The sequence below is a fragment of the Mus musculus genome, chromosome 7, assembly GCF_000001635.26.
Source record: "Mus musculus strain C57BL/6J chromosome 7, GRCm38.p6 C57BL/6J".
Classification (NCBI taxonomy): domain Eukaryota; kingdom Metazoa; phylum Chordata; class Mammalia; order Rodentia; family Muridae; genus Mus; species Mus musculus.
In genome coordinates, this window is record NC_000073.6 from 20,349,173 (window position 1) to 20,375,938 (window position 26,766).

The 26,766-nt window shown below is 40.1% G+C and overlaps 1 protein-coding gene and 1 pseudogene across 2 annotated transcripts; both read right to left on the reverse strand.

Annotated features, from left to right (window-relative positions):
• Positions 1–7,453: 7,453 nt before the first annotated feature.
• Vmn1r-ps79 (vomeronasal 1 receptor, pseudogene 79) lies at positions 7,454–9,746 on the reverse strand (annotated as a pseudogene). The gene has a single exon (NR_030707.1). The product of NR_030707.1 is annotated as a vomeronasal 1 receptor, pseudogene 79 (transcript).
• A 15,574-nt stretch (positions 9,747–25,320) lies between these two features.
• Vmn1r244 (vomeronasal 1 receptor 244) lies at positions 25,321–26,238 on the reverse strand. Its single transcript, NM_001166713.1, has one exon. It carries the CDS (start codon positions 26,236–26,238, stop codon positions 25,321–25,323), a length of 918 nt encoding a protein of 305 aa, NP_001160185.1.
• Positions 26,239–26,766: the final 528 nt, after the last annotated feature.

Consider the following 26,766-nt stretch of genomic DNA (forward strand, 5'->3'; position numbering starts at 1 on the left):
ATCACGAAAGGTTTCATCTTTCTAGCCATACCCTAAGGCTCCGACATAAGATCACAAAGGAGCAAGCGAGAATGATTGTAAAACAATGTCCTAAATGTATTACTTTATCTCCAGTGCCGCATCTAGGAGTTAATCCTAGAGGCCTTATGCCTAATCATATTTGGCAAATGGATATAACCCATTATGCAGAATTTGGAAAACTAAAATATATACATGTTTGCATTGATACGTGTTCAGGATTTCTTTTTGCTTCTCTGCATACAGGAGAAGCTTCAAAAAACGTAATTGATCATTGCCTACAAGCATTTAATGCCATGGGATTGCCTAAACTTATTAAGACAGGCAATGGGCCATCTTATTCCAGTAAAAACTTTATTTCATTCTGTAAAGAATTCGGTATTAAACATAAAACTGGAATTCCTTACAACCCCATGGGACAAGGAATAGTTGAACGTGCTCACCGCACCTTAAAGAATTGGCTTTTTAAGACAAAAGAGGGTCAGCTATATCCCCCAAGGTCACCAAAGGCCCACCTTGCCTTCACTTTATTTGTCCTAAATTTCTTGCACACCGATATCAAGGGCCAGTCTGCAGCGGATCACCACTGGCATCCAGTTACTTCTAATTCTTATGCATTGGTAAAATGGAAGGACCCCCTGACTAATGAATGGAAGGGTCCAGATCCAGTTCTAATTTGGGGTAGGGGCTCAGTTTGTGTTTTTTCACGAGATGAAGATGGAGCGCGGTGGCTGCCAGAGAGATTAATTCGTCAGATGAACACAGATTCTGACTCTTCTGGTAAGTATCATTCTAAAGACTAAAATTCCTTTTGTGCTTAAAATTCAGCTGAGAGCAACAGCTCTCAAAGCTGTTCTCCAGCTACTCTCTGAGCCAGCTCCCGACAGGAGGCCAGAGACTAGCCTCAGCTTTACAATTTGCATTTGAATAAAGTACCTAGACTTCCCCGAAAGAAGTTCTGCTTTCCTACTTTCTCACTGTCTTTCAAGATTTTGTCTTTCAAGCAGGTAAATCAACATTCTCGAGGCGGACCAGCGGATGTGCATCCCCGCCCCCCTAGAGCACACAGGTGGCAGCTGTTACCCCCAGTCTCAGGACATTTCCAGCACGTGGTTTTCAGTCTGAGTTAAAAATTTAGGTTTACCTAGAGGGTTAGAAGAGTAGATATTTCTATATTAATAAAGATTGGTTTTTATTTCGATAGACAGGCTTAGCCCCTTAGCTGACCTCTGGCTTTTCACCCTTGCTGTTGCTGCAAGGTGTCCTTAGCTCAATAGGCTGTGGAAAAAACAGGGATGAGGAGGAACGACTTCCAGCTCCTATTTTAGCCACAAATCGTGGTGTTACTAACGACATAATTCTTGCTTAGGCTTTGCTAATTCTGAGGTTGATAATTCTCCTTTAGGAGCTGCACAGCACTCAGAACTGTGCATACTGGTTTGTGATTGTACAAATTCAGTATGGGCACCGCTTGGTGCAGAGATACTGCAAGGGAAGGTCCGGCTTGACCATTTCTGAGTTTCCTGTGAGATAAACCCGGTTTAAAAGAGGTTGGTATCATATTTTGGTTAAAAATAAAAAATATTTTCCGGCTCTACCTCGCCTCCCCAAAAGGTACCGAGAGCCACATGTGTGGGTTTTACCCACGGGAGGAATCGGGTCCATGTCCACCCAAGCCAAGGTTAAAAGCCCACTCATCTACGGATGAGAAAATCATTTGATCACCTCAGTTAAGCGTTGCCTTATTTAACTTAATTAATAGGGGTGAGAGAGATTGGAGACGTACTATTGAAAGGGCAAGCCCTTCACTGCCTCCCACCCAAATAAAAGAGCCGGTCGAACGCCTTCTCCCTGTTTCCCACCTATCATCCAAAAATGCGGAGGAATATCAACTTAGTGTTATTTTCACATCGTTCAGTCAAACTTAGCCAGAGTTCCAACGCCCTACTTAAAATTCAACTAGAAAGTTACCTACCAAGTACTAATTAGCATTATAAAGTCAGAGTCTGCAGCTCCAGGCCTTTCAGTTAGTTGTTTACTAGAAAGGACAGTCTTAAGCCAGATACAGTTTACCATAAGAAAAGTACAGGAATCCCAGTGAAGCAAGTTTTTTCTTTAGCCCTAGATTCCAGGCAGAACTATTGAGCATAGATAATTTTCCCCCCTCAGGCCAGCTTTTTCTTTTTTAAAATTTTGTTAATAAAAGGGAGGAGATGTAGTCTCCCCTCCCCCAGCCTGAAACCTGCTTGCTCGGGGTGGAGCTTCCTGCTCATTCGTTCTGCCACGCCCAGTGCTGGAACCTGAGGAGCCACACACGTGCACCTTTCTACTGGACCCGAGATTATTCGGCGGGAATCGGGTCCCCTCCCACTTCCTTCATAACTAGTGTCCCAACAATAAAATTTGAGCTTTGATCAGAATGAATTTGTCTTAGGTCCGTTTTTTCTTCCGCCCCGTCTAGATTCCTCTCTTACAGCTCGAGCGGCCTTCTCAGTCGAACCGTTCACGTTGCGAGCTGCTGGCGGCCGCAACACCGTGGCAGGTGTTGTGGGTAGGTGGCAGGTGTCAGCCAACTCTGCGACCTAGCTACTCTGGTGCTGGCCGGACCGGAAGGGACTTGTGCCCCTGCTCAAGCTGGGTTTTTCTGCTTCCCTAACTAATGCAGTCTCAGGTCCCACGTGGTTGGATTGGAGCAGATGCTGTGTTCCACTCACCAGAGGTCTTATGATCCCGTTGCGGGTGTTGTGGGTAGTTGGCGTGTGTCAGCCGACTCTGCGCCCTAGCTACCCCGGTGCTGGCCCATTGTTAGGAGATAATGATGATCAATGATTGTTACTCCTTGTTGTTTAGTTGTTGGAGGTGTTTTTGTGTGTATGTGATTCTATTCTTTTGGTTTTGCTGTTCAATGATTAAGTTCTTATGTTTTCCTGGGTATAGTTATCCTCGAGTTGAAGTTTTCTTTCTTGTAACCTTTGAATGTTTCTATTACTAAATAGATATTGCTTAAAATAGTTTTTGCCATGGAATATGGTTACTTTTCTATCTATGGTGATTGAACATTTTCCTGGGTTGATATTGTGGTCTCTTAATTTCGGCAAAACTCATTTCCATGCCCTTCTGGCTTTTAGAGCCTCTGATGTGAAGTCAGGTGTAATTCTAACAGGTCTACCCTATATGTTACTTGTCCTTTTCTCCCCTTCATCTTTTAAATTTCTTTCTTTGTTATGTACATTTAATGTTTTATTATATGGTGGCAGGATTTTCTTTCTCATCATATCTATTTTGGTTCTTGTAGTTTTATAGTCATATCTTTCTTTAGGTTAGGGATGTTTTGTTCTATGATTTTGTTGAGTATATTTTCTGTGCCTTTGAGCTGGCATTATTCTCCCTTTATTTCTACTATTCTTAGATTTTGTCTTTTCATAGTGTCCCAAATTTTCTGAGTGTATTGTATTAGAATCTATTCATTTACATTTTCTTTGACCGATACAGCAATTTTTCTATTGTATCTCTGATGCCTGAGCTTCTCTCTTCTTTCTCTTGTATTCTGTTGATGATGCTTGTGGCTTGTAATTCTCTTCTCTAGGTTTTCTTTCTCCAGAGTTGGCTCCTTATTTTGTTTTCTTTATTTCTTCTATTTCCATTTTCTGGTCCCGAACAGTTTTATTTATTTCCTTCACCTGTTTGTGTGCATTTTCCTGTATACTTTCATATTTATTTGTTTCCTTTTTAAAGGTCTGTTTGATCATATTTTCCTGTATTTTAAAAAGATATTTACTTATTTCCTCATTAAAGGCCTCTGTATTCTTCATAAGATGATTCTTCATTTTCTTGCTCTTCAGGTGTGTCAGGGTACCCAATGCTTGCTAGAGTAGGATAGCTGGTTACTGATGGTGTCATATTGCACTTGCTTTTCCTTATCATATTTTAGCTCATGTCTTTAGCCATCTTGTTGTCTCTGGTATTAGCTGTCCTGGTCATACATGGTCATAGTAGACCTCTGGGACTGATTGTCCCAGTTGGTAACCGGTCTCCCAGGAGGCATGCAGAGCTTTGGACCAGAGCTTGAAGTTCAGGTTCTCAATTGTATGTAGAGGTATGGATAGGAAGATAGGGCACAGAAAAATGGAGAGAACTGGGCAGACCTCACAGTTTCTGGGAGTAATGTAGTTCAGCAGGCAGCAAATTGGAGAGTGAGTTGTTCTTGGTTGTTCTGGATGTCAGTAGGCATCCTGGTGCCAAGGACCAGCCTTGGCTTAGAGAGGTGTTCTGAGGAAGTGGTATTTTGATGCAACAAAAAGAATGGCTTGAAGTCAGTTGTGGGGTACAAGTTGATAGCCTTCTGTTCTGCTAAGACAGCTTTCTGAAGATGACCAGAGAGATAACCTCTAATAGACAATAGCTCATTCTTTTATTTTCATATTAATTCAATCATCTACTCCACATACTCTTTTGATTATCTCACAAATTAGCACTTTTGAACTTAGCCCCTTAACTTCTAAGAAAAGATAGCAAGCACATTTAACATGGCAAACAAACTCAGAAATCTGCTTGCTTTGTAACAATATACAATAAGCTATCAGGGTAGGATACAGCACTGAGATCATTGCTCCCACATGCTGGGTCTAAATTTCCTCTGTTGCAGGATGTCCTTGAACTCAGGAACCTGCCTGCTTTTGTATCTGCCTGCCTTTGCATCTATCTGACAAGCTCGTTCATTGTGCACCTGCTTCTGTACTTTTTGGTACATGAAGCCCCTCTTGTAACTCATATTACATCCTTATATTTTGAATAGTTGAGAATCCTGTTTATATATTTTTAAATTCATGTATTTAGTGTTCTTTTCTATATCATTTAGGGCTGCCATGAAGGGCACAACATTTATACTTTTTGCTAAGACATAAAAATACCCTCCCATCCTAAGAGGTATTAACCTTGACAGAAGGACATTCCACAATAAATTGGTCAAGAATCATATTTCCTGATAATTGTCAACACTTGTGGAGTCCCATGTCCTACTGGCTTTATCCCAGAGTTGTGATCATGTCCCACCATCACCCTCATGACCATGCAAGACTCAGCATTCTGGAAGGCAGGCTGAACTATGGGCCAGGGAGAGGAGTGTAGACCAGAGACTGCAGACAGAGGTATGGAACTGGAGATGGAACATAGAAAGGCCCTTCCTTCCTTCCTTGCTTCCTTGCTTCCTTGCTTCCTTGCTTCCTTGCTTCCTTCCTTCCTTCCTTCCTTCCTTCCTTCCTTCCTTCCTTCCTTCCCCCTCTCTCTTCTTTCTTTTTTGTGCATGTTTTCTTAAAATTTTACCTGCTAATTTCAGCCCTCTCCAAAGTTTTCTAATTTTTATTAATGCCTTGTTTGAATTTTATTAACATTTTTGTATTGATTCTTTTCTTCACTAATGTGATCATTTTCATTTCTTCAAAAACCCAGTTATGATATGTGAATATGTTTTTGTTTTAATTCCTGATATAGGATATTGGGCTGCTTCCAATTACCCACAACCACTAATTATGAGTGTCTCATGCTTTAGGAGGAGTATGATTTTTTTTAGGCAATTATAGTTTGAAATTCTGGAGACTCTTGATAGGGTATAAATGTGAGATCCCCAAGAGGGCCTGTGGTGGCTCCTGCTTTGCGTGTTGCTGCCAATACCTCTTGCTCCTGTACCTGCTCCTTATTTTGCTATTGATGAATTGCTGTTTGGCTCTCTTGTTTGATTGCTGGTTGGAGATATCCTAATGATGAAGACTGGACTTGCGAAAAGCAATCAAATGACTCTATTCAGCAGGAAGCAGTCTTAAGAAGTCTAGACTCATTTCCCTCTCCAAATTTTCTTTACTACTGGGTTTTAGTTGGTTGGAAGGGATTGGGTGAAAAAAGGGTTGGAAGGGTGGTAGATAATACAATCCAATAAAGTACCCCAAATACCGCTTAGAGGTAAGGGGAAACACAGATTAACAGCCAGAGATCAGTGTTATAGGATACACAGAATTGATAAAACTAAGTTTAGAAAATATACTTTTTTCTTTTCTGTGTGTGGGCATGTTCAAGCACAGATTGAGGAAGGCAGAGTACAATTGTAGGAGTTTGTTCTTTCCACTGTGTAGGACCTGGGATAATCATTTCTAAGTTGTGAGTGCTTTAGCTGCTGAGCTGTCTTGCTGATTCTTATTATGGCCAGTGTTAAGATCAAGACTTGGTGCTATGGGCTTGTCAGTTTTAGTATCAGTAGAGGTCTCTGAAAAGGTACATGAAGAGTCTCGGTATTAATTTTTTAACTCAGTGTGAATCTATTGCTCAATATAGAACATACAAACTGTTGGTTCCTATTCTATTATTTCAAGCTCTTTCAATAGAGCTGTTATTAATGATTGCAGCTACCCCAAATTGGAAAGGATGTTTCAATTGTGTTGGAAAAATTTCTCAGTTTGGGGCTGGAGAGATGGCTCAGCAGGGTCGAACCCTGGCCACATTTACATTGGATCAGAGCTTGATTCTTAGAAACTGTATTTGTAGGCTTACATCTGTTTGTATCTCCAGCTCTAGGGGTATGACACCTATCCTTCTTAAGAGGATGGAATCCCAAAAAATACATACACACCCAATACACATAAAAAAGTGCTAACATTTTCCTTGTTCACAGGAATAAGTACCACAAGTCAGATTTTAAGTTTCATCACACTGACAGCTATAACCACTCCAGATATTTATCTTGTGGTCTTGAATGCCTTGGTCATTCTCAGGTAGCTGAAAAGGTTAAAAGCTTGATTTTAATCTCCTGAAAAATTAATTTTGCGACTGAGGGAGCCCCTAACAGACCGAGTTACAACGTTGCCACCTCATTGTTCTGATATGTCTTATCTCCTGTCTGATTAGTAGGTGTTTGTGACGATCGTAAAAACAATTTCACCATGGCCCAGAGTGAAGACTTTACCAAGGTCTTTCAGGAGAAGATCTCCAGTGTGGAATCTGGTATCCTCCCTGGTCCTGAGAATTTAAATTTCTTAAGGCTTCTGAGAATGAACTGTTTTTGCTTCTTTTCCTAATTATTCTTGGTATGATCAGAAGTTTGTACTGCTCTAGGGAGCACAAACTTATGTTGTTCAGTGCTTGGCCCTCACCTGTGTAGGGCCCAAGGTAGCAAAGCATATATCTCCAAAGTAAAATGGAATGACATGCAATATATCTGCTCTTTATAAAAATTTCCTCCTTGAAAATATTTAATTATAGCAACGCATTCTCATTTGTTCAGATAGGGAAATATAGAGAGGGATTCTGTTCTTATCCAAAGTTAAAAGTATTAAGTAAGAAGGAGCAGAGAGTAACAGTTTGATCAGGACCATATTAACACTTTAAACTGTTTAGGGAAGATGGGTTGTATCAGTTTTAGACCAGCGTGCAGCAGGAGGCAGTTATATACAAGAGAAGAGAGGGTCATGAGTAATTCATTTACTCTGTCAGGCAGATTCCAACCAGAAATCATTTTATATCAACAAATATGAACTCTTTTAAAATTACAGCAGTGAGCACCACACCTTGTTCATACAAGATATTGAAAACATATTTATGAAATGAAGTACTTAATGGTATTAGTGAAGCTGTCTTCTGTGTTTCAAATTTTGTAGCGACTCTGGTTTAAAACAGTGGAAGAGCTCAAGACAAGGATTCTTAGGATCTCTGAAGATCAACAGTAAGGGAGAAATAGTAGGGAAACCTGCAGCCAAAATCTCACCAAGAAGCCGTATGAATAAATTATAATGTATAAAAAAGGTATGAAAGATGATGCAAATAAAATTTAGAAGATAAAAGCTAACAAATGTGACCACCAGCATCAGGATAGTATGGGTTGCTCTGGACTCAGCTTGGCCTCTGGCATCCTGATTGGGAGTGAGGATGTGCTGCATTCACTGGCGATGTCTATGGAGGAGAAGTACCATGGAGACACTGGTCCAGACCATGATGCTCATGAATGTGGCATCATGGGAAAACTGCAAGAAGACAATTCTTACAGTGAATCCAGAAGTGGAACAGAAAAACTTGCTTTTAGAGTCAGTGTTATTGTCTGTTATCTGTGGACCAGTGACTTTAATTGGAATGTGAATGTTACTTAAGACACTGAAAAACCAACAACCGTAACAAGAATAACTCACCAAATTTGGGACACTTGCTCTGAGTAGTTTACCTCTACTAATAGGAACCAGAGTGACAAACTGATGGACACTCAGGACACAGGTGGAACACAAATTTGTGCTTCTTGTCACCAGGTGACTGAAGAATTTTAATTTACATTTCAGTTCAGTTGGAGGGTTTCTTGGAGCGAAAGCCATCATGTTGTTTGGAAATACAGTGAGGAATAGAGTCAAGGCATTGGCCACAGCCATGTGGCTTAAAATCACCTGTCTGGGCCTCTGTTTAGAACCAGTCAAGACTGGAGAGAAATTATGGACAAACAGAAAGTCATTGGCCATGGTCCCAACCCCAAACTGGCAAAGCAAAATGATCTGAAGAGCCACTTCCTCAGAGGTTTTCAGGGATTTACCACGAACAGACATGGAGAGGGCTTTACAGGGCCCTAGAGTCTTGATTAGGTAGGTCACTACTCTTCTCTGGGCTCTGTTCTATTGTCCACACTTACCAATTGATTTGAGACAATTTCTTCACTTGATAAGCGAGACACTATTCTATCACACCACAGGAACATTGTCTGGAAAACAATGCATGTACAGTAACTCAGAATGTTATTTTATACTTTTTGAATTACTCCGCCTTGAGATACATTTTGTACTGAAGCTACGTCTTTATTGGTTCAGTAGATCAGGAATACAATAACACACATTTTAACACACCGTGAGTTTTACATATGAATACAGACATGAAAGAGACGAGTTTGAGTCTGTGATTCCATGATCAGAATTCAATACAATTGGAAGGGAGGGGAGGCTTCAAATGGGATGTAACACAATCAATAAAAATTAAAAGAATATACAAATGCAGCATAAAAAATAATGAGTTGAATTACCTTATGTAATAGTAACATGGTAAAAATAATGTGTATGGGAATAACATGTAAGACTGTACATAATAATAAAGTTGTGTAAGTGAATTCAGTTGTAGAAAGATAAGTTGAGGACTTTTGAGAAAATTTTATACTACTTATCCACACGCCAAAAAACAAAACAAAACAAAACAAAACAAACCCACCATATATTTCTGGCAAAACCACCTGTGTCCCGATCACAGAAATGAACATAGGCTTACATATGTGTCCCCCATGTGAAAAAAATCCCCACCTGCTAACAAGTTTCATTGTTTCATAATTTTCTCCAGATTCCCTCCAAAGTTACTAACACAATCACTGTTACACCCTTTGCAAGCTGATGCTCAGTCTGCATTTCACTTGTTTATATGTTTTCTATAGGAACACAAGGGCCTCCATCCACCAGATAAAATTCATTATCACATTCACATGCATATGTTACACTGAATGCTGTTTTCTGCTAAGTACTAATCTAGGACAGAGACATTTCTTTGAGATGAAAGCAAAATATTAACCTATTCAAGTTAATCTGCAGACTTCAGAAAGAAATAATGTTTCATGTTGGCTTCAGAAGACAATTTTCACCGAAGAAAGAAGAGAATTTTAAGCAGAAGCCCATGGATGGAAGAATCTCACCTTCTGAGCCTCAGTCAGGATGAAGATGCTCATCTGAAGGCCAGCTGCAGAGCACAGCTCCTATAGAAGCATATTTCCTAGTGCCTGGATTGAGGAACTTCTCTGTGTCACTCTTTGCTTGAGAAAGAATGCAAAGAAATTCGGAATGGTTTCTTATTCTCCATGCAATGCTGTGAAGGTAACCCAACACAGTCCCAGTTTCCAGTCTCATAAAATAATAGAGCACCCGGACATGACATCTTTCAGAGAGTTTATTATTGTGTCATCTGTGGCATCCGCACATTTGTCTTCATGGTGCCTTTGGGATACCTCCAATGAAGGAAAATCATTTATCCCCAGAGCGAACCTCCATTCCTTTCTGATGTTTACTGATGATGTCTAGGAGTTTGTTAGATGTTAATGAGTACCTGGGCAGAAGTTAGGGAAGGGTTTTCATGTTTCCTTCGGGAGAATCTAAGTTCTGAATTGATCTCATGGTCAGATGTGAATTGGGGCGCTCCAGGGTAGAACAAGGGACTCATTATGTGAGTTTCTACAGAGTACTTTCCTCCCTACTATTTCACTCTTGCAAAATTATTCTGACACTAAGTCCTTCTAGAAAACTGGCAATGTGTCAGTCAGATTCTGTAATTTCCCTGGAAGTTGCTTCATTCTTACTTTTCCCATGTTTGACCCAGGACATTCATAAATGGCAAATTTATTAACTGAAGCTGGTCTTTCCCACCCGAATATTGGGGTTATTCCATATCTACTTGTTTTCAGGTAGATTATGACTTGATTTCTCATATACTCCTAAGTCCTTATCATAGGCCTAATATACTTTGCTAGAATCTAGAGAATCTGATTTGTAAAGAAGGAATTCTAACATACAAGCAAAGATATGGATTGAGCCATCATTTAGAAATAAATAGATCCAACTCATTTCTGTTCTAGGTATAATAAAAAACTAGGGAGTTAGTTTTGATTTTCAATGGTGAAAAGTAAAAACTTAGGTTATAAATCTAAGAATTGTATGTTCTAAATATTTATTGATATTGAAACCTGCAACAATGTTGTCGTAGGCACAAAGAACATATACTTAGATGTGTGAGAATTAAGATATCATTGCACAATATTTTTACAAATAAAAATACCAACATTTAGAATGGGATACACGTGGAAGTAGGACAAAAAGAAAGAATAACTTGTCATTAATTGCTCAGATACATTTTTTGTCTAGGACAAGCATGTATCGATGATCTCAACTGTGAAATTTATATCGGCTAATTGACAATTACATATGGTTTATTACCCTAATACATAATTATATTGGAATAACCATCAAAGTCAGGAATTTGTAAGAGTCATGGCATGATGTAAAAATTGGAGGTAGAGCACAGTGTTCTAAAGCATTAAAGTATGATAATAGAACATGAAGTGTTAGAGTTGGGTGTGTGTATTATGGAATGCAGACCAGGAAATATGGAGAGGAATAACTAACACTAAGTGTCTTTTGAAAAACTCTACATAAACCTACTGCTATTGGGGCTTCCTCTTATACATTCACTTGCATATTTCAAAGGAGTTTTAATAAGCCAGCAGTATACTAGTTGGACAGTCCCCCAAGTAGACATCTCATGGTGAATAATATAAACTTCTTTTATTTTTATTTTTTGTACTTTTTTCTGGTATTAGTAATTTTTATTGGATATATATTTTTTAAATTTTCATTTCAAATTTTATCTCCCCTCCCATGGAAACCCTCTATTCTCTCCTCCCTCCCTGTGCTGATATGAGGGTGTTCCTCCATCCACCCACCCACTCCCACCCCTCTTCCCTCAGTTCCCCTACACTGGGCATCTATTGATCCTTCATAGGTCCAAGAACCACTCCTCCCACTGAATCCTAACAAGGACATCCTCTACAACGTATGCAGCTGGAGCCATGTGTACTCCTTGGTTGATGACTATATTCCTGGGAGTTCTTGTGGACTGCTTGGTTGATACTGTTGTTCTTCCAGTGGGGTTGCAATCCCCTTGAACTCCTTCAGCCTTTTCTCTATCTATTCTATTAGGGACCTTTGGCTCAGTCCAATGATTGGCTGTGAGCATCTGTCTATGTATTTGTAGGGCTCTGGCAGGGTCTCACAGGAGACAGCCATGTCAGGCTCCTTTCAGCATGCTCTACTTGGCATCCACAATACTGTCTGGGTTTCTATATGAAATGAATTCTCAGGTGGGACATTCTCTGGATGGACTTTCCTTCAGTCTCTGCTCTACCTTTTTTAAAAATTAGGTATTTTCTTCATTTACATTTCAAATGCTATCCCAAAAGTCCCCCATAACCTACACCCACCCCCTCCACCCCCACTCACACTTCATGGCCCTGGTGTTCCCCTGACCTGAGGCATATAAATTTTGCAAGACCAAGGGGCATCTCTTCCCAATGATGGCCAACTAGGCCATCTTCTGCTACATATGCAGCTAGAGACACAAGTTCTGGGGGGTACTGGTTAGTTCATATTGTTGTTCCACCTATAGGGTTGCAGACTCCTTTAGCTCCTTTCTCTAGCTCCTCCATTGGGGGCCCTGTGTGCCATCCAATAGCTGCCTTTGAGAATCCACTTCTGTGTTTGCCAGGCACCGGCATAGCTTCACAAGATACAGCTATAACAGGGTCCTTTCAGCAAAATTTAGGTGGCATATGCAATGGTGTCTGTGTTTGGAGGCTGATTATGGGATGGATCCCCGGGTGTGGGAGTCTCTAGATGGTCCATCCTTTCGACTCAGCTCCAAAATTTGTCTCTGTAACTCCTTCCATGGGTGTTTTGTTCCCTATTCTTAGAAGGAATGAAGTATCCACATTTTGGTCTTCGTTCATATTGAGTTTCATGTGTTTTGCAACTTGTATCTTGGGTATTCTAATTTTCTGGGCTAATATACACTTATCAGTGAGTACATATCATGTGAGTTCTTTTGTGATTGGTTACCTCACTCAGGATGATACCCTCCAGGTCCATCCATTTGCCTAGGAATTTCATAAATTCATTGTTTTAAATAGGTGAGTAGTACTCCATTGTTTAAATGTACCACATTTTCTGTCTTCTTTCCTCTGTTGAGGGACATCTGGGTTGTTTCCAGCTTCTGGCTCTTATAAAGGCTGATATGAACATAGTGGAGCATGTGTTCTTATTACTAGTTGGAACATCTTCTGGGTATATGCCCAAGAGAGGTATTGCTGTATCCTCTGGTAGTACTATGTCCAATTTTCTGAGGAAGCCCAGGACTGATTTCCAGAGTGGTTGTACCAACAATGGAGGAGTGTTTCTCTTTCTCCACATCCTCGCCACCATCTTCTGGCACATGAATTTTTGATCTTCGCCATTCTGACTGGTGTGAGGTAGAATCTCAGGGTTGTTTTGATTTGCATTTCCCTGATGATTAAGGGTGTTGAACATTTTTTCAGGTGCTTCTCAGCCATTCGGTATTCCTCAGGTGAGAATTCTTTGTTTAGGTCTGAGCCCCATTTTTAATGGGGTTATTTGATTTTCTGGAGTCCACCTTCTTGAATTCTTTATATGTATTGGATATTAGTACCCTATCTGATTTAGGAGTTGTAAAGATCCTTTCCCAGACTGTTAATGGCCTTTTTGTCTTATTGACAGTGTCTTTTGCCTTATAGAAGCTTTGCAATTTTATGAGGTCCCATTTGTCAATTCTTGATCCTACCACACAAGCCATTTCTGTTCTATTCAGGAATTTCTCCCCTGTGCCCATATCTTCAAGGCTTTTCCCCACTTTCTCCTCTATGAATTTCAGTGTCTCTTGTTTTCTTTTTTAGGTATTTATTTCATTTACATTTCCAGTGCTATCCCAAATGTCACCCACACCCCTTCCCCACCCACTCCCCCACCCACCGACTCCCACTTCTTTTTAAAATTTTTTTCTTTTTCTTTAATTTTTCTTTTTTATTTTCAATTAGGTATTTATTTCATTTACGTTTCCAATGCTATCCCAATAGTCCCCCAAGTGCTCTCCCACCCACTCCCACTTCTTGGTCCTGGCTTTCCTCTATACTGAGGCATATAAAGTTTCCACGACCAATGGGCCTCTCTTTCCACTGATGGCCGACTAGGATATCTTCTGATACATATGCAGATAGAGACACGAGCTCCGGGGGGTACTGGTTAGTTCATATTGTTGTTCCACCTATAGGGTTGCAGATCCCTTATGCTCCTTGGTTACTTTCTCTAGCTCCTCCATTGGGGGCCATGTGATCCATCCAGTAACTGACTGTGAGCATGCACTTCTGTGTTTACTAGGCCCCGGAATAGTGTCACAAGAGACATCTATATCAGTGTCCTTTCAGCAAAATCTTGCTAGTGTATGCAATGGTCTCAGCGTTTGGAGGCTGACTATGGGATGGATTCCCGGATATGTCAGTCTCTAATTGAACGATCCTTTTGTCTCAGCTCCAAACTTGGTCCCTGCAACTCCTTCCATGGGTGTTTTGTTCCCAATTCTAACAAGGGGAAAAGTATGCACACTTTGGTCTTCATTCTTCTTGAGTTTTATGAATTCACAAATTGTATCTTATATCTTGGGTATTCTAAGTTTCTGGGCTAATATCCACTTATCAGTGAGTACATATTGTGTGAGTTCTTTTGTGATTGGGTTACCTCACTCAGGTTGATGCCCTCCAGGTCCATCCATTTGCCTAGGAATTTCATAAATTCATTGTTTTTTTTCTTTTTGTTTCTTTGTTTATTTATTTATTTATTTATTTATTTATTTATTTATTTTTATTACATATTTTCCTCAATTACATTTCCAGTGCTATCCCAAAAGTCCCCCATATCCTCCCCCCAAAATTCATTGTTTTTAATAGCTGAGTAGTACTCCATTGTGTAAATGTACCACGTTTTCTGTATCCATTCTTCTGTTGAGGGGCATATGGGTTCTTTCTAGCTTCTGGCTATTATAAATAAGTCTGCTATGAACATAGTGGACCATGTGTCCTTCTTACCAGTTGGAACATCTTCTGGATACATGCCCTGAGGTGTTATTGCGGGATCCTCTGGTAGTATTATGTCCAATTTTCTGAGGAACTGCCAGACTGATTTCCAGAGTGGTTGTACAAGCTTGCAATCCCACCAACAATTGATGAGTATTCCTCTTTCTCCACATCCTCACCTCTGCTGAATTTTTGATCTTAGACATTCTGACTGGTGTGAGGTGGAATCTCAGGGTTGTTTTGATTTGCATTTCCCTAATGATTAAGGATGCTGAACATTTTTCAGGTGCTTCTCAGCCATTCGGTATTTCTCAGGTGAGAATTTTTTGTTTAGCACTGAGCCCTATTTCTTAATGGGTTTATTTGGTTTTCTGGGCTCCACTTTATTGAGTTCTTTATATATATTGGATATTAGCCCCCTATCTGATTTAGGATAGGTAAAGATCCTTTTCGAATCTGTTGGTGGCCTGTTTGTCTTATTGACAGTGTCTTTGGCCTTACAGAAGCTTTGCAATTTTATGAGGTCCCATTTGTCAATTCTCAATGTTATCACACAAGCCGTTTCTGTTCTATTCATGAATTTTTCCTCTGTGCCCATATCTTCAAGGCTTTTGCCCACTTTCCCCTCTATAAGTTTCAGTGTCTCTGGTTTTATGTGGAGTTCGTTGATCCACTTAGACTTTAGCTTTGTAGACGGAGATAAGGATGGATCAATTCGAATTCTTCTACATGTTAACTGCCAGTTGTGCCAGCACCACTTGTTGAAAATACTGTCTTTTTTTCCACTGGATGATTTTAGCTCCCTTCTCAAAGATCAAGTGACCATAGTTGTGTGTGTTCATAACTGGATCTTCAATTCTATTCCATTGTTCTACATGTCTGTTGCTGTACCATTACCATGCAGTATTTTTTTTTCAATTTCTCTGTAATACAGCTTTATTTCAAGCTTGGTGATTCCAGCAGAGATTCTTTTATCATTGAAAAGAGTTTTTGCTATCCTAGGTTTTTTTTTTTTTTTATCCCAGATGAATTTGCAAATTGCCCTTTCTAATTTGTTGAATAATTGAGTAAGAATTTTGATGGTGATTGCATTAAATCTGTAGATTGCTTTTGGCAAGACAAAAATTGTTATTTAAAATAAAAATTCTGGGGTCTAATTCCTCAGATCAAAACCAATAGAAATTTATCCATTTCATCCAGGTTTTCCAATTTTGTTGAGTATAGCCTTTTGTAGAAGAATCTGATGGTGTTTTGGATTTCCTCAGGATCTGTTGTTTTGTCTCCCTTTCATTTCTTACTTTGTTAATTAGGATGCTGTCCCTGTGCCCTCTAGTGAGTCTGGCTAAGAGTTTATCTATCTTGTTGATTTTCTCAAAGAACCAGCTCCCGATTTGGTTGACTCTTTGAATAGTTCTTCTTGTTTCCACTTGGTAGAATCTGCCCCTGAGTTTAATTATTTCCTGCTGTTTACTCCTCTTGGGTGAATTTGCTTCCTTTTTTCTAGAGCTTTTAGGTGTAAGGTCAAGCTGCTAGTGCATTCTCTTTCGTTTCTTTTTTGAGGCACTCAGAGCTATGAGATTTCCTCTTATGACTGCTTTTATTGTGTCCCATAAGTTTGGGTATGTTGTGGCTTCATTTTCATTAAACTCTAAAGAGTATTTAATTTCTTTCTTTATTTCTTCCTTGACCAAGATATCATTGAGAAGAGTGTTGTTAGGTTTCCATGTGAATTTTGGATTTGGATTATTTATGTTCTTATTGAAGATCAGCTTTATTCCCTTGTGATCTGATAGAATACATGGGATAATTTCAATATTTTTGTATCTATTGATGCCTGTTTTGTGACCAATTATATGGCCAATTTTGGAGAAGGTTCCACGTGGTGCTGAGAAGAAGGTATATCCTTTTGTTGTAGGATGAAATGATCTGTTAAATCCATTACTTTCATAACTTCTGTTAGTTTCACTGTGTCTTTGTTTAGTTTCTGTTTCCAGGATGTGTCCATTGATGCGAATGGGGTGTTGAAGTCTCCTGCTATTATTGTGTGAGGTGCAATGTGTGCTTTGTGCTTTACTAAAGTTTCTTTAATGAATGTGGCTGCCCTTGCATTTGAAGCATAGATATTCAGAATTGAGAGTTCCTCTTGGAGGATTTTACATTTGATGAGTATGAAGTGTCCCTCCTTGTCTTTTTTGATAACTTTCGGTTGGAAGTTGATTTTATTCAATATTAGAATGGCTACTCCAGCTTGTTTCTTCAGACTGTTTGTTTGGAAAATTGTTTTCCAGCCTTTCACTCTGAGGTAGTGTCTGTCTTTTCCCCTGAGATGTGTTTCCTGTAAGCAGCAAAATGTTGGGTCCTGTTTGTGTAGCGAGTCTGTTAGTCTATGTGTTTTTATTGGAGTATTGAGTACATTGATATTAAGAGATATTAAGGAAATGAAATTGTTGCTTCCTGTTAATTTTGTCGTTAGAGATGGGATTCTGTTACTGTGGCTGTCTTCTTTTAGGTTTGTTGAAGGATTACTTTCTTGCTTTTTCTAGAGTGTAGTTTCTGTTCTTGTATTGGTGTTTTTCCATTATTATCCTTTGAAGGGCTGTATTCTTGGAAAGATAATGTGTGAATTTGGTTTTGTCATGGAATACTTTGGTTTCTCCAACTATGGTAATTGAGAGTTTGGCTGGGTATAGTAGCCTGGGCTGGCATTTGATTTCTCTTAGCGTCTGTATGACATCTGTCCAGGATCTGCTGGCTTTCATTGTCTCTTGTGAGAAGTCTGGAGTAATTCTAATAGACATGCCTTTATATTTTAATTGACTTTTTCCCCTTACTTCTTTTAATATTCTGTCTTAATTTATTGCATTTGATGTTCTGATTATTATGTGTTAGGAGGAATTTCATTTCTGATCCAGTCTATTTGGAGTTCTATAGGCTTCTTCTAAGTTCATTGGCATCTCTTTGTTTAGGTGTGGGAAGCTATTTGCTATAATTTTGTTGAAGATAATTTCTTGCCCTTTAAGTTGTAAATCTTCATTCTCATCTACTCCTATTATCTTTAGGCTTGGTCATCTCAATGTGTCCTGGATTTCCTGGGTGTTTTGAGTTAGGATATCTTTGCATTTTGTATTTTCTTTGATTGTTTTGTCCATGTTCCCAATGGAATCTTTTGCACCTTAGATTCTCTCTTCCATCTCTTATATTCTGTTGCTAATGTTCACATCTATGTTTCCTGATTTCTTTCCTAGGGTTCCTATCTCCAGAGTTTTCTTCCCTTGAGTTTTCTTCATTGTTTCTACTTCTATTTTTAGATCTTGGATGGTTTTGTTCAACTCCATCCCATCTTGTTGTGTTTTCCTGTAATTCTTTAAGGGATTTTTGTGTTTCTTTTAAGGACTTCTACCTGTTTAGCAGTGTTCTCCTGTAATTCCTTTAGGCATTTTTGTGCTTCCTCTTTAAGGGCTTCTACCTGTTTTGCAGTGTTCTCCTGTATTTCTTTAAGTGAGTAATTAATGCCCTTCTTAAAGTCTTCTACCACCACCATGAGATATGATTTTAAATCTGTGTCTTTCTTTTCAGGTTTGTTTGGGTATCCAGGACTCATTGTGATGGGTGTACCTGGTTTTGATGATGCCCAGTTGTCTTGGTTTCTGTTATTAAGATTCTTATGTTTGCCTTTCACCATCTGGAAATCTCTGGTGTTAATGCTCAAGTTGTCTCTGGCTGAAGATTGATCCTTCTGTGATTCTTTTAGCCTCTGTCAGCACTCCTGGGAGTCCAACTCTCACCTGAGTTCCAGTGGTCAGAGCACTCTCTGCAGGTAAGCTGTCCTCTAGCAGGGCAGGTATCCAGAAGTCTGGAGCTCTGATCCACATCCTGAGTCCTGGGTTCAGAGCCCACCCTGTAGGGTGACTCTCCTCTGGTAAGGAAGGTACCAGGGCTCTGGGTCTCAGGTCCCCCTCCTAGCTGAGGATGAAGGCCCAATGGGACCCTGTCAAAGAAGCTCTGTTGCTTCTGTCACCCATGTGCTCTCAGGTGATCATGAGGTCCTGGATGTGCTAGGGATCCTGGGGCAAGGAGAGTCCTCTGGGTCCTTTGACGCCCTAGGCCGGGTTCACACAGAAGATGGTGGGGCTTCCCCTGACCTGAACAGATCCCAGCCTATGGTCGGGCAGGGTTCCTCTGTCCATGTTCCTGCTGCACAAGACCCTCCTCGATCCTTTGGAGCTGATGTTGCATTCCACTCACCCGTGATCCCGAAGTCCTGCAGTGTGGAGAGTACTCTGGAGCCCTTAGTGGCCTCCGCTGGGTTCAGAAGGAAGATGGCGGGGGTATCTCCTGTATTTCTTTAAGGGAGTTATTTATTTCCTTCTTAAAATCCTCTATTGGCATCATGAGACGTGATTTTAAATCCAATTCTTGCTTTTTTGGTGTGTTGGGGTATCTAGGACTTGGTGTGGTGGGACAACTGGGTTCTGGTGATGCCAAGTAGCCTTGGCTTCTGTTGGTAAGGTTCTTGTACCTGCCTTTCACCACCTGCTTATCTCTGCTGTTAGTTGGTCTTGCTGTCTCTGGCTGGACCTTGTACCTCCTGTGGGCATGTAAGCCTGTGTCAGCACTCATTGAGACCAGCTCTCCACTGGAGAGACCTGTGTATGGTGGGCTGTAGAACAGCCCCAGCTTCCGGGTAACATATGGTAACTGTAGGTGAATCTATAATTCTATGTTTAAATAAGATTTATTTTTTAGATTCCCAGGCAGGAAGTCTGGTGGATATGTTGGAGCAATTTCCTAGCAAGATTCTCAGGCAGGATTAATTTACTAATTTTAGTAAGTCACCATCTCCAGGTTTGTGAGACACAGGAAGTTTGGTTTTGATGTCCTCCTTACAATATTTAGGTTTTTCTGGTAGAGTGGGTGACCCAGGATATGTCTGTCTCAGGGCCAGGATTGGAGTAGCATTAATGGTAGAAGCCTTAGCTCCTACATCTGCCTTCTAATTGCCTCTGGACTCCTTGGTAGTTTCCCTGGATGTAGTGCTTGCAGATGAACCAGACCTGCCTTTGTTTGCTGGGCATTTGTGTGTAAAAGGGAGAAACACCTTTCTCCTCTCCCTCACCATCTCTTGCAGATGAGAAAGCTGGCCCCACGATTCTGAGTGGGTGGATTTGCCAAGTCTCTAACTGACTGCAGCACTCAGGAGAGCAGTCCCTGCACCTCACTTGGGCAGCATATTTGAGATGGCAGTGTTCATGTGGCTTGCAGGTGAGCTGGCCCCATGGGCATGATAGCATTGGTTCTGGCAGGCTAACCATCTCTGATATCTCTCAGGTTCTGATCCAGGGCTTTCACTTCAACCATCTCAACATCCATTAACTTCTTGAATGTATGAAGGGGTTGGTTCTACTGATCTAAAACTATAGTATCCTCATGACTCAGGGCAATGACAGCATATTCAAGAGTAGTTTCAGCAGCAGAATTTAGAGGATTCATATGAGATCCAGGTGTCATTGTAATGAACATTAAAAGCAAAGAAGTGTGGATAAAAGGTTGTACTTTGGAACATAGTGTGACACAGTACTCTCCCATGACAATTGTTTCCTGTGTTACAGGGGAAGTTTGCAGTGGTTGAAGTAAGATATGAAGGGTGGAAGAGATGAGTCGGATTGGGGTGCTGCTCATTCTTGTGAGCTGAACTGCTGTATTCTGATTGCACAGATTTGTTTTGCTCCAAAGATTTATTTCTAAAGTGGTCTTCTCCTTCTTTTGCACTGTTAACTTTCTTTCCAAGATCTCTGAAGAGTGAAGGGTGGGAATGTACATTAAATCATTTAAGAGCCCCTATTAAAAGTAGGTCTATAAAAATCTAAGCTTATATACATTAAATCTCAAAGAAGAGATAGTGGGAAATACCCTTGATTAGATTGGTATAGGAGAAAATTTCCTGGACAGAACACCAATGGCTCAGGCTCTAAGATCAACAGTGGGTAAATAGGACCTCATGAAATTGCAGAGCTGCTGAAAGTCAGAGGACACTGACAATAGGATAAAATGGAAGCTTATAGATTTGGGAAAGAGTTTTGCCAACCACATATCTGACATAAGGCTAATATGCAAAATTTTAAGGAATTTAAGAAGTTATATACCACCTACCCAAATAACTTAATAAAAAATAGGATACTCTCGAGCACCGGGGTACCATACCAGCGGAGTCGCCCGACACCCGCAAGGGCCCACGCAGGATTCCCCACAGGATTCTAAGACCTTTGGTGAGTGGAACACAGGGTCTGCCCCAATCCAATCGCGCGGAACCTGAGACTGTGGTAAATAGGGAAGCAGACTACCCGGACCTGACCTGGGGCTCAAGTCCCTTCAGCTCCACTCGAGCACCGGGGTCGCCCGACACCCGCAAGGGCCCACACAGGATTCCCCACGGGATCCTAAGACCTCTGGTGAGTGGAACATAACTTCTGCCAGGAGGCAGGTTTGAACACCAGATATCTGGGTACCTTCCCTGCAAGAAGAGAGCTTGCCTGCAGAGAATACTCTGCACACTGAAACTAAGGAGAGAGCTAGCCTCCCAGGTCTGCTTATAGAGGCTAACAGAGTCACCTGAAGAACAAGCTCTTACCAGAGACAACTATAACAGCTAGCTTCAGATATTACCAGATGGCGAAAGGCAAACATAAGAATCCTACTAACAGAAATCAAGAACACTCACCATCATCAGAACGCAGCACTCCCACCCCACCTAGTCCTGGGCACCCCAACACAACCGAAAATCTAGACCCAGATTTAAAAACATTTCTCATGATGATGATAGAGGACATCAAGAAGGACTTTCATAAGTCACTTAAAGAATTACAGGAGAGCACGGCTAAAGAGTTACAGGCCCTTAAAGAAAAACAGGAAAACACAACCAAACAGGTAGAATTCCTTAAAGAAAAACAGGAAAACACATCCAAACAGGTGATGGAAATGAACAAAACCATACTAGAACTAAAAAGGGAAGTAGACACAATAAAGAAAACCCAAAGCGAGGCAACGCTGGAGATAGAAACCCTAGGAAAGAGATCTGGAACCATAGATTCGAGCATCAGCAACAGAATACAAGAGATGGAAGAGAGAATCTCAGGTGCAGAAGATTCCATAGAGAACATCGACACAACAGTCAAAGAAAGTACAAAATGCAAAAGGATCCTAACTCAAAACATCCAGGAAATCGAGGACACAATGAGAAGACCAAACCTACGGATAATAGGAGTTGATGAGAATGAAGATTTTCAACTTAAAGGACCAGCAAATATCTTCAACAAAATAATAGAAGAAAACTTCCCAAACATAAAGAAAGAGATGCCCATGATCATACAAGAAGCCTACAGAACTCCAAATAGACTGGACCAGAAAAGAAATTCCTCCCGACACATAATAATCAGAACAACAAATGCACTAAATAAAGATAGAATATTAAAAGCAGTAAGGAAGAAAGGTCAAGTAACATATAAAGGAAGGCCTATCAGAATTACACCAGACTTTTCACCAGAGACTATGAAAGCCAGAAGAGCCTGGACAGATTTTATACAGACACTAAGAGAACACAAATGCCAGCCCAGGCTACTATACCCGGCCAAACCCTCAATTACCATAGATGGAGAAACCGAAGTATCCCACGACAAAACCAAATTCACACATTATCTTTCCACGAATCCAGCCATTCAAAGGATAATAACAGAAAAGAAGCAATACAAGGACAGAAATCAAGCCCTAGAACAAGCAAGAAAGTAATCCCTCAACAAACCAAAAAGAAGACAGCCACAAGAACAGAATGCCAACTCTAACAACAAAAATAAAAGGAAGCAACAATACCTTTCCTTAATATCCCTTAATATCAATGGACTCAATTCTCCAATAAAGACATAGACTAACTGACTGGCTACACAAACAGGACCCAACATTTTGCTGCTTACAGGAAACTTATCTCAGGGAAAAAGACAGACACTACCTCAGAGTGAAAGGCTGGAAAACAATTTTTCAAGAAAATGGTATGAAGAAACAAGCTGGATTAGCCATTCTAATATCAAATAAAATCAACTTCCAACCCAAAGTTATCAAAAAAAGTCAAGGAGGGACACTTCATACTCATCAAAGGTAAAATCCTCCAAGAGGAACACTCAATTCTGAATATCTATGCTCCAAATGCAAAAGCAGCCACATTCATTAAAGAAACTTTAGTAAAACTCAAAGCACACATTGTACTTCACACAATAATAGTGGGAGACTTCAACACACCACTTCCATCAATTGACAGATCATGGAAACAGAAACTAAACAGGGACACAGTGAAATAACAGAAGTTACAAAACAAATGGACTAAACAGATATCTACAGAACATTTTACCCTACAACAAAAGGATATACCTTATTCTCAGCAAGTCATGGTACCATCTCTAAAATTGACCATAAAATTGATCACACAACAGGCCTCCACAGATCCCTTTAGCTCCTTGGGTACTTTCTCTAGCTCCTTCATTGGAGGCCGTGTGATCCATCCAATAGCTGATTGTGAGCATCCACATTCTTATTCCCATAGTGACTGTACAAGTTTTCACTTTCATCAGCAATGGTTGAGCAATTCCCTTATTGCACATCCTTGCCAGCATGAGCAGTCACCTGTGTTGTTGATCTTGGACATTCTAATAGTTGTTAGATAGAATCCCAAGGTGGGTTTCATTTCCTTTTTCTTGATGTCCAAATATTGCTAAGGGTCATGCAATAGGAATGACCAATGGCTTTAAAACTCAGGGAATATGGTCAGCCCACTGATTATCACAGCCACATGGGTAAGTCTTGGTGTGGCAAGGCCCCAAGTACTTCATGCCACTATGAAGCTCTGTTCTGCTTACTGCCCTCATATCCCTCTTAATCTGAGAAGGAATTAGCATTAAGAGGTGTACACTCCTTTTCCTCTCTAACTTTTTTCTTCCCTAATGGGTGTTAGTTGGTTGGAAGGGATTGGGGTGAAAAAAGTGTTGGAAGATCATAGAACCCAATAAACTATCCCATAACAATGCTTAGGGATAAGGAGATACACAGATTAGCAAGCAGAGATCAGTGTCATAGGATACACTGAACTGAATAAACTAAATTTAGAAAATACACTTTATTATGGCCAGTGTTATGATCAAGACATGGTGCCATAGTTTGTCAGTTTAGGGTTGGTGCAAGTCTGTGAAAATGTATATGGGAAGTCTCAGTATTAATTTTGTAACTCAGTGTGAATCCTTCCTCAATATGGAACATACAAACTGATGGTTCCTATTCTATTATTTCAAGCTCTTTCAATATAGCTGTTATTAATGATTTCCCACTCCTCCAAAATTGCAAGTGAAGTGTCAAATATGTTGGATAAATTTCTCAGTTTGGGGCTGGAGAGGTGACTCAGCAGGGTAGAACCCTGGCCACATTTACATTGGATCAGAGCTTGATTCTGAGAAACCATATTCATAGGCATACATCTGTTTGTAACTCCAGCTCTAGGGGTATGACACCTATTCTTAAGAGGAGGAAATCCCTAAAAATACATACACACCCAACACACATACACAAAAAAATGAATGCTTAAGTTTTCTTTGTTCACAGGAGTAAGTATCACAGGTCAGATTTTAAGTTTCATCACACCGACAGCTATAACCACTCCTGGATTTATCTTGTGGTCTTCACTGCCCTGGTCATTCTCATGCAGCTGAAATGGTTAAGTTCTTCGATTTAATCTTCTGAGAAAATAATTTTGTGACTGGCAAGCCACTGACAGACAGAGTGACAACTTTGCCACCTCATTGCTCTATATGTCTTGTCTCCTGTCGGATTGGTAGGTGTTTGTGATGATTGGAAAAACAATTTCACCATAGCCCAGGGTGAAGTCTTTACCAAGGTCTTTCAGGAGAATATGTCCAGTGTGGATCCTGGATTCCTCCCTGGTCCTCTTAAGGCTTCTGAGCATGACCTGTTTCTGCCTCTTTTCCTATTTATTCTCGATATGCTCAGCAGATTGTACTGCTCTAGAGAGCACAAAGTTATGATGTTCAGTGCTTGACTCTCACCTCAGTAGGGCCCAAGGTAGCAAAGCATATATCTCCTAACTAAAATGGAATGACATACAATATATTTACTATTTATATAAATTTCATCCTTGAAAATACTTAATCATAACAATGCATCCTCGTTTGTTCAGGTAGAGAAATATAGAGAGGGATTCTGTTCTTGTCTGAAGTTTGAAGTATCAACTAAGACGGAGCGAGAGTATCAGTTTGATCAGGACCATTTAACACATTAAACTGTTTAGTGAAAATTGGTTGCATCAGTTTCAGTCCAGCCTGCAGCAGAATACAGTTATATACAGGAGAACAGAGGATGCTGAATAACTCACTTACCATGTCAGTCAGATTCCAACCAGAAATCATTTCACATTGACAAATGAGTATAGCCTTATTCTTTAAAAATTACAGCAGTGAGCACCACACCTTGTTCATACAAAATGTTGAAAACATATTTAAAGAATAAAGGTCTTAATGGTATTAGTGGAACTGTCTTCTGGATTTGGCATTTTTTAGTGAATCTGGTTTTCAACAGTTGAAAAGCACAGAACAAGGATCTTTAGGATCTCTGAAGATCAACAGTAAGGGGCAGATACTGGGGAAGACTGCAGCCAGAACCTCACTGACAAGCCGTATGAAGAGATGAGAATGCATTAAAAGGGTATGAAAGATGATACAAATAAAATTTAGAAGATAAAAGCTAACAAATGTGACCACCAGCATCAGAATAGTATGGGTTGCTCTGGACTTAGCTTGGCCTCTGCGGTACTGATTGGGAGTGAGGATGTGCTGCATTCGCTGGCGATGTCTATGGAGGAGAAGTATCATGGAGACACTGGTCCAGACCATGATGCTCATGAATGTGGCATCATAGGAAAACTGCAAGAAGACAATGCCTCCAATGAATCCAGAAGTGGAACAGAACAAGTTGCTTTTAGAGTCAGTGTTATTGTCTGTTATCTGTGGACCAGTGACCTTAATTGGAATGTGGATGTTACTTAAGACACTGAAAAACCAACAACTGTAACAAGAATAACTCACAAAATTTGGGACACTAGCTCTGAGTATAAGTTTACCTCTATTAACAAGAACAAGAGTGACAAAATGATGGATACTCAGGACACAGGTGGAACACAAGTTTGTGCTTCTTGCCACCATGTGACTGAAGAATTCTAATTTACATTTGAGTTCAGTTGGAGGAGTTTTTGGAGCAAAAGCTATCATGTTGTTTGGAAATATAGTGAGGAATAGAGTCAAGGCATTGGCCACAGCCATGTGGCTTAAAATCACCTGTCTGGGTCTCTGTTTAGAACCAGTCAAGACTGGATAGAAATTATGGACAAACAGAAAGACATTGGCCAAGGTCCCAACCCCAAACTGGCAAAGCAAGAGGAGCTGAAGAGCCACTTCCTCAGTGCTTTTCAGGGATTTAGCATGATCAGACATTGAGAGGGTTTTACAGGACCCTGGATGATTAGATAGAACACTACTCTTCTCAGGTTTCTGTTTTATTGTCCACATTTACCAATTGATTTGAGACAATTTCTTCACTTGATAAGTGAGACACTATTCTATCACACTACAGGTAAATTGCCTGGAAAACATGCATATATAATAACTCAAATTAAATTTTATACTGATTTTATTACTCCGGCCTTGAGATAATTTTTGTATTACAACTACAGATTTATTGGTCCAGTACCTCAAGAATACAATAACACACATTTTAACACACAATGGTCCTTGCTTATGAATACAAACAAGAAAGAGAGTAGTTTGAACATGTGATTCTACCATCAGAATTCAATACAATTAGGAGAGAGGGGAGGCTTCAATTGGGATGTAACTAAACCATTAAAAATAAAACAATATATAAATGGAGCATAAAAAAATAATTAATTGAATTTACTTATGTTATAGTAACATGTTAAAAATAATGTGTATGCGAATTTCATGTAAGATTACACATATTAA

Bases quoted from the DNA above. Each gene is read 5' to 3' on its own strand.
- Vmn1r244 (NM_001166713.1), bottom strand. From the start codon at position 26,238: ATGTCTGATCATGCTAAATCCCTGAAAAGCACTGAGGAAGTGGCTCTT.